The following is a 17595-nucleotide window of genomic DNA, read 5'->3' as shown; positions in this document are numbered from 1 at the left end:
GTTAACCCACATGGTCTGACCCCAGAGCCTTCTGTTAATGCTTGCTCCTTCCCTATGCCAGTCTTTCTATCTTAAGAGCCCATTTCATTCATTCCTGATGAATGAAAATGCTTAGAATACAATTCTACACAGGGCTGGCGCTCCATGCATATTATCATTAGACTGCATCTTGCCCTTGTTTTTCTAAGGAACTCATAATACAGAAAGGAGAATGAGTTTAGACTGGGTAATAATTTCCTGTCACTGCCTTTTCAATTGGATACTCTACTTCAAATGGTGACAGAATGGAAGTGTCATTATTCATTATTCTCTCACTTATGTATCTCACAAATATTCTATGAGCCCTATATTGTGAGCCTACTGATGAAATAAAACCACAAACAAGTCAACCATGGAATAACTGTTAATAATCTGCTAGCAAGGAGTAGCTCACAGGGCCCCAAAAATTACCAGAGTGGGTGGTTTTTTAAATTATTAATTGAAATCCAACTCAAATCTTTTGCTTGGCTTCGTGGAGTCCCCACAAGACCTATAGGGAGTAGGTTGCTAAGCCCGCCTCCTCAGGTGAGGGGACAGTCACTTGTGGAAATAAAGGTGCTTGCTCAAGCTCACAGAACCTACATCTCCTGGCCCGAAGCCCAAGGGTCTCTCCATGAGCTGAACGTTTCCTCCTAGTTGCATGATTTCAAATCATGCATCTATCACCAAGTCAGAGTCATACACATTCTCCAGACCTGAGCCCGTTTTCTGACCCAGAATCCATCAACTAGAGGAGAGGCTGGTTATGCCAGGAGGAAGGACATTGCAACCAACACAATGACAAGTAGATAATCATACCCTGACTCTTTACCCAAAGAGAGCCACAGCGGCATTTAGGAGATCACACACCGGGATGAGTGGGATATGTTTTGAGCATTGTTGGACTCTGGGTACAAGCTGACATTGTTCATTAGGAATCTGAGGTATTTACATGGTCTCCCTTTATAGTGGGGTCACATGGGGGAAGCAGGTAACGTATAGGATCATGGCCCGGGTCTGGCTCACAGTAGGCCCTCTGAGTCCGTGGATCCATCCAACAGTCATTTCCCCAGTTGCTGCTATTTAATGGAGCAGGCATACATGTCAGTTAGTACAACCCTCTACATACTGCTTCTTGGCCAGTGGAGTAAGAGTTACCACAGTGGAGAAAGCCCAGTGGAAGCTCTCTGACCCCGCCAGCACTACCAGTAGCCGCCAAAGGAGTATATCAAGACCACTATCTAATGAATTGAAGACCATGTGTTCATAGGGGTTAGCTATTGAAAGGTTCCAGTAACATGAGCCAAATCCAAATCAATTTCACAAGCTGGTAAAGCTCTCTCCGTTGCTAGGGAAATTTTAAAATTTAATCATGGGAGTTAGTTCATTTTGTCTTTTTCTTTTTGTATATCCTTAGATACTCTTCCAACACAATCTAACGTATATAAATCTTTGGCAATGTCAGCTAATTTTTTTTCTTTAAAAAATCATTTGTATCTATAGGTAATGCAAATGTGTCACTTTTTGTTAGTTTTTAGGTCAGTGAGAACTTTTGATATGTGCTCATAAAGGCTTTCTCTAGAAACCATGAGTAGGAGCAAAACCCTGTGAAATTTTAAACGTTTAGTCCAGAGTTTAGGGAAGACACCAAAATCATACCAATGGTTCAATTTAATGATTCAATTTCCTATGCAAAAAGAACAATCCTAAAAGAAATTTTGTCTTAGAAGAAATAATTTGTCCTGTGTTCTGAAAGGAATAATCCCATCATGACTAAACATAGATATCTACATTTTTATTTTTATTATTTCAGACAAGAATGCAAAATGATTATTCAATATATATGTAGCTACAGGTTCAAAACTGTCTAAAGCTTTATAGAGATAAAATATCAAACATACTATGTTCTCAAAGAACTAACAAGTGACCTGCTCATTTGGATTACCATCTGAGTAGTATTAGGGCACGTAGTTAAATTTAAAATAAACTTTGGGTTCTAAAAGCACTAAAAACAATTACACAAATGTAAAGGAGTCAGGATGTGGTGTCAGACTGAGTGGACCCCCACCCCACATGTTCTCCCCACCCCTATGTTGCTTTAGTTGGTCATTTCACTTTCCGCTTCACTTTTTTGTAAAACAGGTTCTTGGGAAGTGCAAATGAGATCAGATACCTCACTTAGTGCAGACCCTGGCACGCAGTAAGTACTCGGTGAATGCTAGCTGCCATTTTTCCTATTATTTATTATTGGGGAAACAGTCTCAAGTAAAAGAGAGGAATACTGGTAGTCAACAAATTAGGCTTTTTCAGACACTAAGGAAAAACTTAAAAAGCGGGAGTCTTTTTCAAATTCCCTTCAAGCAGCTCCTACAAATACTGAGTCTGATGATGTTAAACATTGACTACAGTTAGCACAGCACATCACCAAAGCATCCCCCACCCCCCCAAAGAACTCTCAAGGCCAGAGCACTCTGCTTTTCCTCTCCTGTAACCAAGGCCACCATCAACCATCCCCACCGCTCAGTTTTCTTCAATCATGCCTTATCTTAAAAATAAATTATACGGCCAGAGAAAGATAAACATGATCTCACTCATTTGTGGAATATAATGAACAACATAAACTGATGAACAAAAACAGATCCAGAGACAGAGGAACATCGATCAGACCGTCAAACCTCAGAGGGAAGGTAGGGGAGGGTGGGGGTAAGGGAGAGATCAACCAAAGGACTTGTATGCATGCATATAAGCCTAACCAATGGACACAGACACCAGGGGGGTGAGGGCATGAATGGGGGAGATGGGGGGGATATTGGGGGGATAAGGACACATATATAATACCTTAATCAATAAAGAAATTAAAAAACAAACAAAAACAAAAACAAAATGAATTATATGCTTTACAATCTACTCTTTACTTCTCTTATGACTTTGTGATCAGGGCCGTGGTGACAGATGGTGTGAAACAGCAGGATGTTTAGAACACAGCCCTGCTTAACCAACCAATATGAAAGGGACCACTCCCTAGGTCAGTGAGAAGTGACAGATGTCAGTCACATACATGTCTCCTAGTCCCCCCTCTCATTTTTCCTTTTGTGTGCTTTGGAGACAAGCACAGAAATGAAATACCTTCCTGCCCCTTGAAAGAAACCATAAGGTGCATTGTTAAAACACATCTATCATTTCAAATATTTTGATTTGCTGATGGACATTTTACCAAGGCAACAATTTTGGGTGAAGTGGCCACTTATCATAAGTTATTACTGAACATTTCCCCCTCCTATATTAACTAAATAATGAAGCCGACATTGGTAAAGTTATGATGAACTCTTGGCGCTTAGGAAAGTTACAGTGGTCAGGTTTCTTACCTACAACAATGCCATAGGAAAAAAACAGAAAGTAGATGTTAGGGGCAAAACCGCTCAGCATTAGGCCTCCAGCCACCATGAAGCCACTGAAGATCGCCACGGGTCTCGCTCCAAACGATGAGACACAGAGGCTGCAGATAGGACCTAAAAAAAAGAAATGAAACCTTCACTTATGTCACAGTCATCTCCTTTTCACAATCATATTACCCATTCCACCCGAAGTTTAAAATGACTCTTTGCATCATAAAATAACAACACTAAAATAATAATAAGCATCTTCTGTGTAAATACAATGTGATGGGCACTATGTACTTCACATAAACAACCTCCTTTCATTTTCATCTTACTACAACCCTGGGAGGGAGATACTATTGTTACCCTCATTTCTGTTGATAAGGAAATTAAAGTGTGGGATGGGGGTGAGGTCACATAGTTAAGTGGGAGGTTCTGAATGAGACTTTCTTCAAATGTGAGCGCTGCTACTTGCTGGCTCTTTGATCTCAGGCAACTTATTTGATCTCTTTGTACCTCAGTTTCTTCCTCTGAAATTGAGGCCACCGCATAGTGTTTACTGGGAGAACAAATAAGAGCGCAGGTGTAACGCTGATCACCAGGCCTGGCACAAGGAAGTGCCCAATCAGTGCTCATTCTTCAGTGATGCCAGTGGCAGCAGCAGTGCCACCAGAATGGAAACAGAGTAAAAACCCAGTTAGTCTGACTCCTGCGACCCTGGTCTTAACCCTCATATTCTGAGGATTTTTGGCTCCTGCATGTCTCAGGTGCCTTTCCTAGCCAGAGCTTCTTTCCAGCACAAGGCCTGTCGTATAATTGGTGATGAAGATAGATGTGCTGATTGATTGAATACAAGCAATTGCAACCCTGTGGAGAAGAGGTGGGGTTGAAGTAGTTATTCTCTTCCTAGAGAATATTCTGGCCAAATGGAAAAGCACCCTACCCACCCAGGGATGGGTCTGTGTTCCACTGTCCTACATTCCATGTGTAACCTGGAATCTGGGGAAGACAGCACACTGTTGACCAACAGGCAAAAGAGACCATTACCTGGATCTGTTCTATGTGTAGGTGGGCAACTTCTCATGGAATAGCATTAAGTGCTAGTGAAATTCCTTCCCACCAGCACTGTACCTGAAAAGTACCTACAACTACAGAGATTAGCATACCCTATATAATAAAAGCCTAATATGCAAATTGTCCCCTCGGGGGGTGGGGGGCAGGTGTTTGGGAGTTCGACCGGGAGATCGGGAGTTCGACTGCTCGCTATGACGTGCGCTGACCACCAAGGGGTGGCACAGAACATGGTAGGTGCTGGTGATGTGGCGCTGGCAGTGGGCAGCAGTGGAGTTGCTGCCGGCCCCGATGGGCCCTGACGAGAGCGGGACAGCGGTGGGATAGTGGATCAGGTGAGTGTGCGGCGCCAGGCCAAGGCGGGTGCAAGCAGAGGCCCAATCGCACCACCTATCACCCCGCAGATGGCGACCAGTGGCAGCAGCGGGAAGCAGGGCCGCTGCCCAGCTCCTAGGCGCTGATGGAGCCGGGCAGGGGGCCCAGCCCTGATCCATCGCCCTGCAGGCAGGATGGTGGAGCAGGTGAGAGGGCGGCACCAAGCCAAGGCAGGGTTCCAGGCGGGGCTGTGGGGCTGCGAGGCTGGAGGCGTGAGCTGGGGCCTGATCTCCGCAGGCCACCCTGAGGGATCCCACTGTGTATGAATTCATGCACTGGGCCTCTAGTTAGAAATAAAAGGATATTAAAAGTTATTTAGCCCAATAGTCTTATTTACATAGAAGGATGTAAATGTGCTCATTTCATGGGTGTGTTGAGCTTGTGAAAATTTCACTGGTCTATACTCTCATGATATATACGCTTTTCTGTATGTATTTTTTATTTCAATAAAAAAAGTCTTAAGAAACTCAAAAGGAGAAATGATGCAATCCACCCATAGTCTCATTGTTAGTATGTGGTAGAGCCAGAATCCAAAGACCCCAAGCCCAGAATTCTTGTCAATTATATTCTTATCCATGGTTTCCCTTTCCACAGTTTTAGTTACCCTCAGTCAATTGTGGTTAGCAAACATTAAACAGAAAATTCCAGAAGTAAACAATTTATAAGTTTTAAACTGCATGCCATTCTGAGCAACATATAATGAAATCTCTTGCCATCCCATTTTGTCCCATCCAGGAGCTGAATTAACCTTTCGTCCAGCGTATCCTCACTGTATATGCTATCCATCAGTTAGTCACTTAGTAGCCCTCTTGGTTATCAGATTGACTGTCTCAGTATCACAGTACTTGTGTTCGAGTAACCCTTATTTTCTTAATAATGGCCCACATAACAGAATATTGTGATAATTGCTCTATTTTATTATTAGTTACTAGAGGCCCGTTGCACGAAGATTCGTGCAATAGTCCTTCCTTCCCCTGGCTGCTGGCACTGGTTTTCCTCCGGCACCAAGGACCCAGGCCTTTGCTCCAGTCGCAGCGGAGAAGCTAAGTCTCGAGGCTTCTCCACTCTGGCTGCAGCGGAGAAGCCAAGCCTCTTCAGTCTTCAGTGTTCAGTCGTCTTCAGTCTTCTTCAGTCTTTGCTCAGGCCGGAGCCTTCAGTCTTCGCTCCATCCTGTGTATGCAAATTAACCTGCCATCTTTGTTGGGTTAATTTGCATACTCACTCCTGATTGGCTGGTGGGTGTCGTGGAGGTACAGTCAATTTGCATCTTTCTCTTTTATTAGTGTAGATTGTTATGCCTAATTTATAAATTAAACTTTATCATAGGTATGGATGCATAAAAAAAAGTATGGCTTATATAGGGCTGGATACTTATCCACAGTTTCAGGCACCCAGTGGAATACGAGTATATCAACTGCAGATAAGGGAGAACTGCTGTACCAGAGAATGGCTTATGTGCATATTTAATTTAAGAAAAGGTTAAGACCACTGAGATAGCACTTAGCTCTCAATACCTGTGACTCTTTCACATTCCTCCCTGATCATGAACTGACCCCTGCCACTTCAGGTCCTCTCTAGTGTGAGCCAGAACAGAATATACTGATATATTTATATGACACACAGAGGGGAATATTCTGTGGCCATGTTTTAAAAGAAAAAATTCATTTGAAATACCAAACTTTCCTAATAGTTGAGCTGTCTCTATACCCAATGAGAAATACTTAGATACTTCATGATTTTAAGATTCAAATCTCATAAATGGTTGTCTGACACCATAAGGGTATGGCCTTTCTCTGTTGTTTAACAAATTACATTTACATTGAGAGTCAGTGTTTACAAATGTAATAAGCACAATGGACTTGAAACACAGATACTATTACTGGCATAGTTGAAAAGTTTCCAGTTTCATCCTCAAAGTAGGACTTCAAATCTATGTTCCTTAATGCATGCTATTAACTCCACAAGGAAATCCAGAGTCTGGGAAGCTGGGGATGGGGATGAAGGTGTAATTTTCATAGCATGTACAACCAAACCCTCTGTTTTATAAAATACATACTTTATTATCAATTATGTAATAAATTTTAAATCACTTTTGCCTAATACATGAATCTGAAAAAATTAAGCTTAAGGAAAAAATGGTTAAAAATTATTTGACAGACGAAAACAGCAAATTGAAAACTGTTTTAAAATTTTTTTCTATTTCCACACTGCCACCTGCTGCTTACTTAGAGAAAAGGTGACATCTTTTTCAAAAATTTATTTTTATTTAAGTGTAGTTGGTATACAATCTTATATTGGTTATATTAGTTTCAGATGTACAATACAATGATTCAACATTTTTAAACCTTAATATATGATCACTCCACTAATTCTGGTTATCATCTGTCACCATACACTTATTAAAATATTGTTGTCTATATTCCCCTTCCCCTTTTCACTCCTTCCCCAACCCCTCCCTTCTGGTAACCATCCCTCTGGTCTCTGTTTCTCTGAATATCTTTTTGTTTTGTTTGTTTTAAGATTCCACATGTAAGTGAAACCATATGGTATTTGTCTTTCTCTGCCTGACTTATTTTACTTAGCACAATACCCTGTAGGTCCATCCATGTTGTCACAAATGGCAAGATTTCATTCTTTTTCATTGCTGCATCACATTCCAGTGTATGTGTGTGTGTGTGTCACTTTTTTTTTATCCATTCATCTATCACTGGACACCTGGGTTGCTTTCATATCTTGGCTATTGTAAAGAACGCTGCAATGAGCATAGGGGTACATATATATTTTTCAAATGATTGTGTTCATTTTATTTTGATAAGTACCAGGAAGTGGAATTTCTGAGTCATATACCTACATTTAGTTTTTGAGGAATCTCCATACTGTTTTCCACAAGGGTTACACCTGTTTGCAGTCCCACCAACAGTGCACAAGGATTCTTTTTTCTCCACATCCTCACCAACATGTTATTTGTTGACTTTTTTATAATAGCCATTCTGACCAGTGTGATATGATATCTCATTGTGGTTTTGATTAACATTTCCCTAATGATTAGTAATGTTGAGCATCTTTTCATATGTCTGTTGGCCATCTGTATGTCTTCTTTAGAGAAATGTTTTTTCATGTCCTCTGCCCATTTTTCAATCAGATTGATTTTTTTGTTATTGTTGTATGAGTTTCTTATATATTTTGGGTATCAACCCCTTATCAGATATATTTAATTTGTTAATATATTCTCCCAGTCAGTAAGGTTGTCTTTCTGTGCTGTTGAAGGTTTCCTTTGATGTGTATTAGCTCTTTAGTTTGATGTAGTCCCATTTATTTATTTGTTTGTTTGTTTCCATTGCTCAAGGGACATGTCCAAAAAGATATTACTCAGACTGATGTTAGATAGTTTACTTCCTGTTTTCTTCTAGGAGTTTTATGGTTTCAAGCTTTACATTTAAGTCTTTAACCCATTTTGAGTTTATTTTTGTATATGTTGTTGGAGAGTGGTCATTTTCTTTTTTGCGTGTACCTGTCCAGATTTTCCAACACCACTTGTTGAAGAGACTGTCATTACTCCAGTGCATATTTTTACCTCCTTTGTCATAGATTAGTTGACCATATAAGCAAGAATTTATTTCTGGGCTCTCTACTCTGTTCTATTGATCTGTGTGTCTATTTTTGTGCCAGTACCATCCTGTTTTGATTATTGCAACTTTGCAGTATAGTTTGAGATCAGGGAACATGATACCTCCAACTTTGTTCCTCTTTCTCAAGATGGCTTTGGCTATTTGGGGTCTTTTGGGGTCCCATTTGTTCTAATTCTAAAAAAATGACATTAGTATTTTGATAGAAATTGCATTTAATCTCTGAACTGCTTTGGGTAGTATGGTCATTTTAACTATATTAATTCTTCCAATCCACGAGCATGGTATATTCTTCCATTAATTTGTGTCCTTTTCAATTTCTTTTGTCAATGTCTTACAGTTTCAGAGTAGAGGTTTTTCACCTCCTTTGTTAAGTTTATTCCTAGGTATTTTATTCTTTTTCATGCAATTTTAAATGGGATTGTTTTCTTCATTTATCCTTCTGATAGTTTGTTATTAATTACTGCAATGTGACAGGAAAACCTGACATCTTTTCTCTGATCCAGAACTTCGACCATAAGACAAAACAAGCACATATCAAAATCTAATGTCATGGACAATAAGTACCAAAAGAAAGGTCCAGATCATGTGTTTTGGGGTTTCAGAAAAAGGGGATCACCAGGGACCAAGGAACTAAGTCTTAAACTAAGCCATGAAGTCTGGTTATGTCAACAAAAGGGGTATAAATACTTCTAATGGAGGGAACAGAACCCTAATATGATTTTCCAATATGTAATTATTATTAGATAGTTTTGGAAAATAAATTATTCTCTTCAGGACATAAATTCACTTCCATGCCCTTCTCTCTTCCTGAAAGTTTCAGAGTCCCAAAATTGGTCAGATGGCCAGGCCTGCTAGCAGTTAGACAGACATGAGCAGAGCAAGGATGATGGGCCAGGTACAGAAGGTCACGAGGGTGGAAAGCCTCAGGTGCCTGGCAAAGGACAATTGTAGGGTGGGACCTTGCCCCAGGGTGACCTTTCCTCCCCTAGCATATGGCTGGTCATGTGGTTTGGAACCCTGACCTTTCCTCACTAGAGATAACATTTGGCCTCAGTGGTATTTCAGCTCCAGGCCCAGAAAAGCAGCAAAACTAGACAAGCGACCCCCATGGCTGACCTCAGGACCAGCTGCATTGAATAATGACCCCCCAGCCCTGGCACCAACCAATCAGTGGAGACCCCAACCCTGAAAGGACACACCTGGAAAGCTGATGAATATTCTATTAAGATCTTTCCCTGGGACCTGCCCTAAAATCTCCACCCATAAAACTCTTAGGACTGAGGACCCAGTGGGCTCTCCCTCCTGGGGGCACACTCCCACCTTTCCCTCTCCCCCCCCCTCCCCTTAGGGGTGTTACCATTACCTTCCTCACTCTCAAACTCCAAGGGCCCTCCTTGGCCGCTATAACTTGTTTCCTCAGCCCATTTCTTCTATGAATTACTTCTTCTACCTCTGTGATTTTCTAAATAAATGTTCTCTCATAGTTTCGGCCTTGGCTCTGAATTCTTTCCTAGCTAGAACTCAAGTACTGAAGTTGCTGAAACCAGGTCTGGTCTGACTCCCCCAGTCTAACACCCAGTGCCGTTCTAGCTGCCTACAACAGTGGTACAATGATAAAGAAAATATAGCAGTAACCAGGTGGTGACGGCAGTGGGACAAGGATTTCCCAGCTGAGTAGACTGAGCCCACGAGAGCCCTACCCTCCTCCTATAAGCAAGGGGTCCAACAAAAGAGCACTCCTTCCTCCTGCTGAGACCAGGAATTTTATTTTATTTTAAAATGTATTATTTTATTGATTTTGGAGAGGAAGGGACAGAAAGATAGTAACACATAAGATAAGCCAGGCATGCGTCCTGACCGGGAATCAAACCGTGACCTCCTGAGAGCAGGAATTTTAAATTCATCATCTCTCTGAGGAAGAGAAAGGCACTAAGGAGCCGCAGCCACTCAAATCCTTGATTCTGTGTATAGTATTGACTGCTTTGTTGGTTGGCTGGTTTGACCGTATTATGTAGGGATGGAGGAGAGCTTGACTAAAACCTGCCATTCTTCTCACCAATCCTGGAACTACCTAGTACTCTGTGAACTGGCCATTGTAACAGAATCCTTGTAGGAGGCAGAATTTCAGTCCTGCTTGAAAGAGGTAACAGTGCTTGGGAGTAAAATCCACATATATGATCATCCCCAGCTCTGCCAGCCAGCACTCACAACTCATTCAGCAAGCCTGTGGGCCATACTGACTCACTTAACAGAGGTGGGGAACCTTTTTTCTGCCAAGGGCCTTTTGTATAGTTACAACATCATCCGCTTACTATAAGTCACTTAACAAAAATGTATGCTGCCATGAAAAAAAGCTCCTAGATTTATTAAATTTCAAGTCCCACCAGTGGTTGCCTTGGCAGGGCCAGACCAAATGACTTCTTGGGCCTTACGTGGCCCACAGGCGGATGTTCCCCATCCCTGCACTATATTAACCTAGGGATAGATTTATTGACTCAGCAATTTGAGGGCCTTTGGAGATACAAAAGATCTCCCTGCTGTTTCAGCAACTCGATTGTCTGAAAAATGGTCCCACCCTTCTTGAACTAGTTTAGTTACCTTTCGTTCCTTCTGGATCATTCAGGTTTTAGCCAGAGAAACTTAACTAGAAGAAGACATGTAGGGTGGGGCAAAAATAGGTTTACAGTTGTTCTTATGGAAAAGAATAAAATAATTAATAAATCATAATACAAGAATAAACTGTGTTCTATGTACTCACAGCCATAAAGCAACCCTGCATATTAAGAGGTTTATCACCAGGAATTGGCTTATGCAATTGTGGGATCTGGCTAGGCAAGGAAGGGTGGGTGAGAACTTGGCACAGGCTGAACTATACCCCACAGGCAGAACTTCTTAACCTGGAAAAGCTCATCTCTTTTCTTAAGGCCTTTCAACAGATTGAATCAGTCCACCAGATTATCTAGGACCGTGGTTGGCAAACTTCGGCTCTCGAGCCACATGCGGCTCTTTGGCCTCTTGAGTGTGGCTCTTCCACAAAATACCACGGCCTGGGCGAGTCTATTTTAAAGAAGTGGCGTTAGAAGAAGTTTAAGTTTAAAAAATTTGGCTCTCAAAAGAAATTTCAATCGTTGTACTGTTGATATTTGGCTCTGTTGACTAATGAGTTTGCCGACCACTGAGCTAGGATAATCATCCTTTCTTAAAGGTCAACTGATTATGGAGTTATCTTTTATCAAAAAGAATGCAAAGATGCCCATTTACGTGTATTTTTCACCAAAACCCCACAAAGAACACCAAAACCATTGGACACAATTTATTTTTCATGATTTATGTGGCAGAAGCAGTGCCACATCCAAGCAGAAACAGTAGTTCCCTTTATAAATAAGTCTAAGCAAATCATACATCAAGAAATTATAAATAGATAGGCTTAAGCATCGTTCCCAACTGAAAATCACGTTGGGGGCTTGTAAAAATTCACATATCTGGACCCCAGTGTAGACTGACTGACTTAGGATGCCTAATGATCAAATCCAGGTGATTATATGCTGAAATTTTTCTATAGGTGATTCTAACCATTTCCCTGGTTAAAAACCACTGACAATCATTTGAATCACCAACATGAGATACTTTTCCCATTTCCAAGATACTGATCTGTTTGTTTCTCTGTAGAACAAAGTTCTCAATAAAGTAAATGGTTAATGTGGTTCACATCCTTGTAGACCCCTCTTGCTAATACTATATTACCATAGTTTTCAGCCTTTGTCCTTTAATTTACACTATGAAGAGCCAAGGGAAGCCAACATACATATGTTCAGTGGACAACAATCAAGTGCACGCACACACACACACACACATATATATACACACACACACACATAAGGGGTAGCTCTTCAGCCATCATTTTTTCCCACCCTTTCCTCATTTTTTAATCCTTTGGTCTCCTTATTCTATGCTCATCTTCAAAGGCTTTAATTAGCTGCTCCAAGTACCTCCTCTCCTAGTTAATGACATGGAAGTTAAGTGACTTGCACAAGATCTCTCAGCTAAATAGTGGTAGAGCCAGGACTTGAAGTAGTCTCTGACTTAAGACCAACACCCCACCCCCACACCAGTACTTGTTGTCTCCTCTGAACTTCGCTGGGATACTCTATTATCTCCAGCCTCAAGCAGGGCTGGCTTCCTGGGCTTGTGACCTATGCAAGTACACAGGGCTTAGCTCTTCGCAAGGCCATACACTGATTTGCTGTCCTATTGTTGAATTCTTTACTTTTTTTTAACAAGATGCCTGCATTTTCATTTTGCGCTGGGGCCTGCAAATTATGCAGCCAACCTTGCCTACAAGTAACGGGAGCTGCTCCTGGCCCTTGAGACAGAGTTAACTTAGAGAAAGGATAGAGTGCAGTTCAGTTTTCAGAGTCTCAGCCTCAGCTCTGACCACCAAGGAACTACATTTCTGTTTAACTTACTATCTGCTAATAAGAATGGTGACTAACTGGAGCACATTAAAAAATTCTCTCCCCTTCACATTCAATCATTTTCTCAAAATTAATACATATATTAACATATAAATTATCATCTACTTGTACTTTGCAGTTTTACAAACAATTCACATTTTGAAAAACCCTTTCAGACAAGATCATGCATGTTCAGGGTGGTAAAAACCCTTTCAAACAAATCTTGGGCAAACCTTTACTGTTTATCTTGAGCTCATAATGATAGTATAATTTTCATTTGTTTGGTTATGTTTAGTGATCTTATGTGGCATGGCCAGATGATCCAACATTGTTTTTCAAGTCTTGTTTTTGTTTTTTTAAGTTGGATGTATTTGTTGTTTTACTTTATTTTTAATTATTAAATGACATGCAATATTATATTAGTACGAAGTACACAACATAGTGATCCAACATTTGATACCTTACAAAGTGATCATCACAATAAGTCTAATAACCATCAAGTCTAATAACCAGTCACTCACTATACATAGTCATTAGGAGCAAGTCTTGGTTTTAATTTAACATCAATTGGAAGCAACTGCTTTTGTTTTGTTTTGTTTTGTTTTGTTTTAAGAACTCCCCGTTATGATTCAGGAAAGACAACATTTTAAAAAAGGAAATGGCTAATGCATTTTATTTCCATTCCAAATTATTTTAGAGCTGAAAAACACCTTACAAATCTCTATATTAAATGTCCTTATTTTCCCCGTAAGAATAGAAATTATGATTTGCTCAACAAATCACGTCAAGTTCAGAGCACACAGGAAGCTTCCCCGGGGCTAATGATCCAATCTACGTCACCAGTTTAGCATACCTGTAAGTTTGCCAACAAGTTAGAGTGATAATCACTAAATATTACTGCAGAGTTTAAACTATTACACCAGACATTGAAGTGTCATATGATATTAAGTCTTTAAATGAAAATAAAAGCCCCTCTGCTATTTTCTCTGTAAAGATTATAGGAATCACTATTATATCAGATATAAATGTTTACCAAGAATATTACTTTTGGAGACATTATATGAAGGTCACACAAAAAACATCACATATATCTTATTAAAAAAACCCACTATATTAAAATCCTTAATAACATCATCATTGTGAGATGGGACTGCCCTTTGCCATGTAAAATATTTCTTATAAAGGTGATACAAATGTAGAACATGTGATTTGATCCCAGCGTATCTGAATTAAGAGGCATAATTATGAAACATGTAACAGGACTACCAGCATTCAGTGGACATGCCTGAATCATTTCCTGAATCACTGCCCTCATTTCCCTGTATCATTCTTACTCATGGAAGTGTGTCTCTCACTAGACTGTGAGCCTCTTAAGGACAGAATGATGTGTTTGCTCTTCATCTTTTCATATTCAGCGTCTAGCACACAGTAGCAAATAAATGAATAAAGACATGAATGAATGAATATCTTATGGAATTTCTGTATTTTCACACAAGTTTACTACAGTGAAAGAGTGGTTATATCATCTCAGTGGAGGCAAGAAAAACCTGTTATACTTTAAAAACAAGTAGCCTACTATGCCTTGCACAGTGTTAATGATGCAGCAAAAGTAATGAAATGACTAATGAGTCAGGAGAAGCATACATTTACCCACTTACTTGCAAGCAAGCCGACTCCACTTGCGAGGGATCCGACCCAGGCTGTTTTTCCTTTCCCTTCACCAAAGGCATCCAGCCATTCTAAGTACAAGACTCCAACCGCTATGGGGGATCCATAGCACAGAAACTGAGTAAAGAAGGAGACTAGCACGATCACCCAGCCCCATCCGCCATCAGGTGACTTCTTCATTTCCATTGTAAGGTGAGATCAGGAGGTGTGCCTCTGTGGGTCTTAAACAAAAACAGAAAAGAAATGCATATTTAGAGTGAGGTGAAGCACAGTATATTGGATTAAAAATACGTTCTAAATTGAAACATAAAAGATGTTTTTTGGAAAATACACGTGGAAAAGCATAAAATATCACTGGCATATAAAGTGAACCTTACATTTTTTAATTTATAATTTAAATAAGTCATACATACATGTGGCTCCATTTTTTAAAAAAAATTATAAAAAGGCATAGAGTTAAAAGTCTCCTTCCCAATTTTATCTCCATTCACCACATTTCCAGCCTCACTCAGCCACTGAAATAACTGAGTTGGGTTTCCTGTTACACTTTGGGTTCCCAGGAAGCAAATTCCTAGCAAGAATAGGTTTATTTGGGGTGTTGTCTTCCTATGAAAAGGATTGGCAGCGGGAGAAGGTGAACTGCCATGGGGCATGGAGGAAGGGAATTTCTAAAACTGGGATGACCCTTTAGAATTGCCCAACTTGGGAGCTGGCCCACGCTGGTCATTCTCTGGACAAGGAACACCCAGGAAAGGGGCAAGCACGACCTTAGGTGAGCTGGCACTCCGAAGAGGCAATCAGTGCCCATACGGGTTGTCAGCTGAAGGCCATCTGCCAGCAGCCCTCTCAGCAGCGGAGGAATCTTTCATTCTTGAAAGGAGACTGGAGGGGAACCGGCCGCACATCACAATGTTCACCATCTTGAGTACCCTTCCAAGCAAATCGCCTTAGACTTCCCTCTTTCTTGACAAAAAGTAGAATATTGTACATTGCATTCCATACCTTATTTTAGTCACTCAACACCCTTAGAGATTTTTCCCTACCAATACTGGAGAGTGCATTCTTATTTTATATATATATATATTAGAGGCCCAGTGCACGAATTGTGTGCGGGTAGGGTCCCTAGGCCTAGCCTGTGTTCAGGGCCATCTTCTGCCCCTTCACCAGTCCCCAGTCCCGCCCCACTGTGCCACCCACCCCGGTTCCCCTGTTCACCACCCGCTGATCCATCGGGGCCTGCAGGCCAGGGGGAAGGACGAAGAGGTCTGCCTTCCACCTGCTCACCAGTCCCAGTCCCACCCTGCCACCACCCACCCGGTTCCCCATTCGCCATGCTGCGATGGGATCCTGCGGGGCTGGGGAGGATGGACCAAGAGGTGGTCAATGCACCTCATAGGGACTGGTCCAGTAGTCGTTCCGGTCATTATGGCCACTGGGCTTTTATTATATAGGATTCTTTATACACAGACACACAAATATAGTTTACTTATACACACATACAGTATATCACCATATGACTATATGCTTATTTACTTATTGAAGAGACAAAAAAAAATCACATGGTTCAAAAATGAAAAAAATAGCAAAGGTATACAATCTTCATCTACCTATTTCCTGCCTAACTCCTATATCTTCCATGGATAACCAATGCTTCTTGTTTCTTTTCTAGAATTTATGCATACATAAGTAACTCAAATATAGATTTCCTCTATTATTCTACACAAAATAGCATGCTACATACATTTGCATGTATATATTTTTTAATCAGAATTTTTTTTCCACTTGACAAATATCTTGAAGACCTTCACATCAATGCATAGTGACCTTCCTTATTCTTTTCTTTCTGCTGCATTGTGTTCCAGTGTAGGGCTTTCTCTGAACTCTTTAACCAGTCTCCTTTGGCTAACAATGAAAAACAAAGCTGCAGTAAATAACCTTATATATACACGTAACCTTTTGCATATATGCATATCTGTTAGATAAAATCCCAAAGGAATTACTGAGTCAAAGGGTATGTCATTTGTAATTAGCATTACAAATGCTACAAGTTGGCTTCAAGTGATTGAATCACTTTATATCATCTCCAGCAATTTGGGGTGTGTTGTGAAAATTTTGGACTTTTGTCAATTTGTTGGCTTTAAAAGAGTATGTCATTATAGCTTTAATGTGCATTTCTTAGCATTCTCTGAATGTTGTGTGAAATGCCATTTGTAATTCCTACCTAATTCTTGGGTATATATGGGTTTATTGCTGGATTTTCTGTTCTATTCCATTGATCTATCTATTCACTCACCATTACCACATTCATTTAATTACCAATTTAAATATATTTTAAGTTTTAGTGGGGCTAAGTTCCTCCTCCTCTCTCTCTCCATCATTGCATAGCTTTTCAGTATTTCCTTGGCTCTTCTTGTTTATTTACTTTTTTATATAAATTTCTGAATCTGACTCTAAAAAAATCTGATGATGTTTTCATGGGGACTAAAGTTAATTTACATATTGATTTAAAGAAAATCAATTATTTTTATGATGTTGAGTCTAGCTAAGAACATGGTGTTAATTTCCATTTGTTCAAATCTACTTTTGTTTAAAGTTTTCCCCAACATTTCTTTTTATTTTCTTTTTAGATATTTTATCCTTTTTGCTAACATTATAATTGGGGTTATTTCTTTGATTTATCTGTTGATATTTGTATGGTAATTTTGAATCCCACTACCTTACTAAATTCTCTTGCCTGCATTTTGGGTGATTCTTTTAGGTATATACAACACATAATAAAATATAGTTATATAATCATCTAAAACCGATAGTTTTACCTCCTTATTTTGAACTTTTATAGTCCTGATTTCCTTCTTTTGTCTTTGCATTGAACAGGACACTCAAAATAATGTTAAATAATAAGAGTATACATCTTTGTCTAGTTTCTAACTTTAGTGGAAATGCCCTCAAATGTCAAGGTGCAGCCCCTGAGGCTAAGATAGGTTTATTTCACAAGTTATATGA

At 40.1% G+C, this 17595-nt stretch overlaps 1 protein-coding gene across 1 annotated transcript in view; it reads right to left on the bottom strand.

Annotated features, from left to right (window-relative positions):
- The window catches only part of SLC16A9 (solute carrier family 16 member 9), a 56104-nt gene that overhangs the window by 15862 nt on the left and 22647 nt on the right, over positions 1 to 17595 (bottom strand). Inside the window, exons 2-3 of the mRNA XM_079792925.1 lie at positions 14583 to 14813; positions 3384 to 3527 (exon numbers count right to left, since the gene is read on the bottom strand). Coding sequence (XP_079649051.1) covers positions 3384 to 3527; positions 14583 to 14778 — 340 coding nt within the window. The 5' untranslated portion in view covers positions 14779 to 14813. The remainder of the gene's footprint in view (positions 1 to 3383; positions 3528 to 14582; positions 14814 to 17595) is intronic.

This window comes from Cnephaeus nilssonii, assembly GCF_951640355.1.
Source record: "Cnephaeus nilssonii genome assembly, chromosome: 16".
NCBI classification, from domain to species: domain Eukaryota; kingdom Metazoa; phylum Chordata; class Mammalia; order Chiroptera; family Vespertilionidae; genus Cnephaeus; species Cnephaeus nilssonii.
Note: the sequence above shows the minus strand (reverse complement) of the source record. Positions and strands in the feature narration are given on the sequence as shown.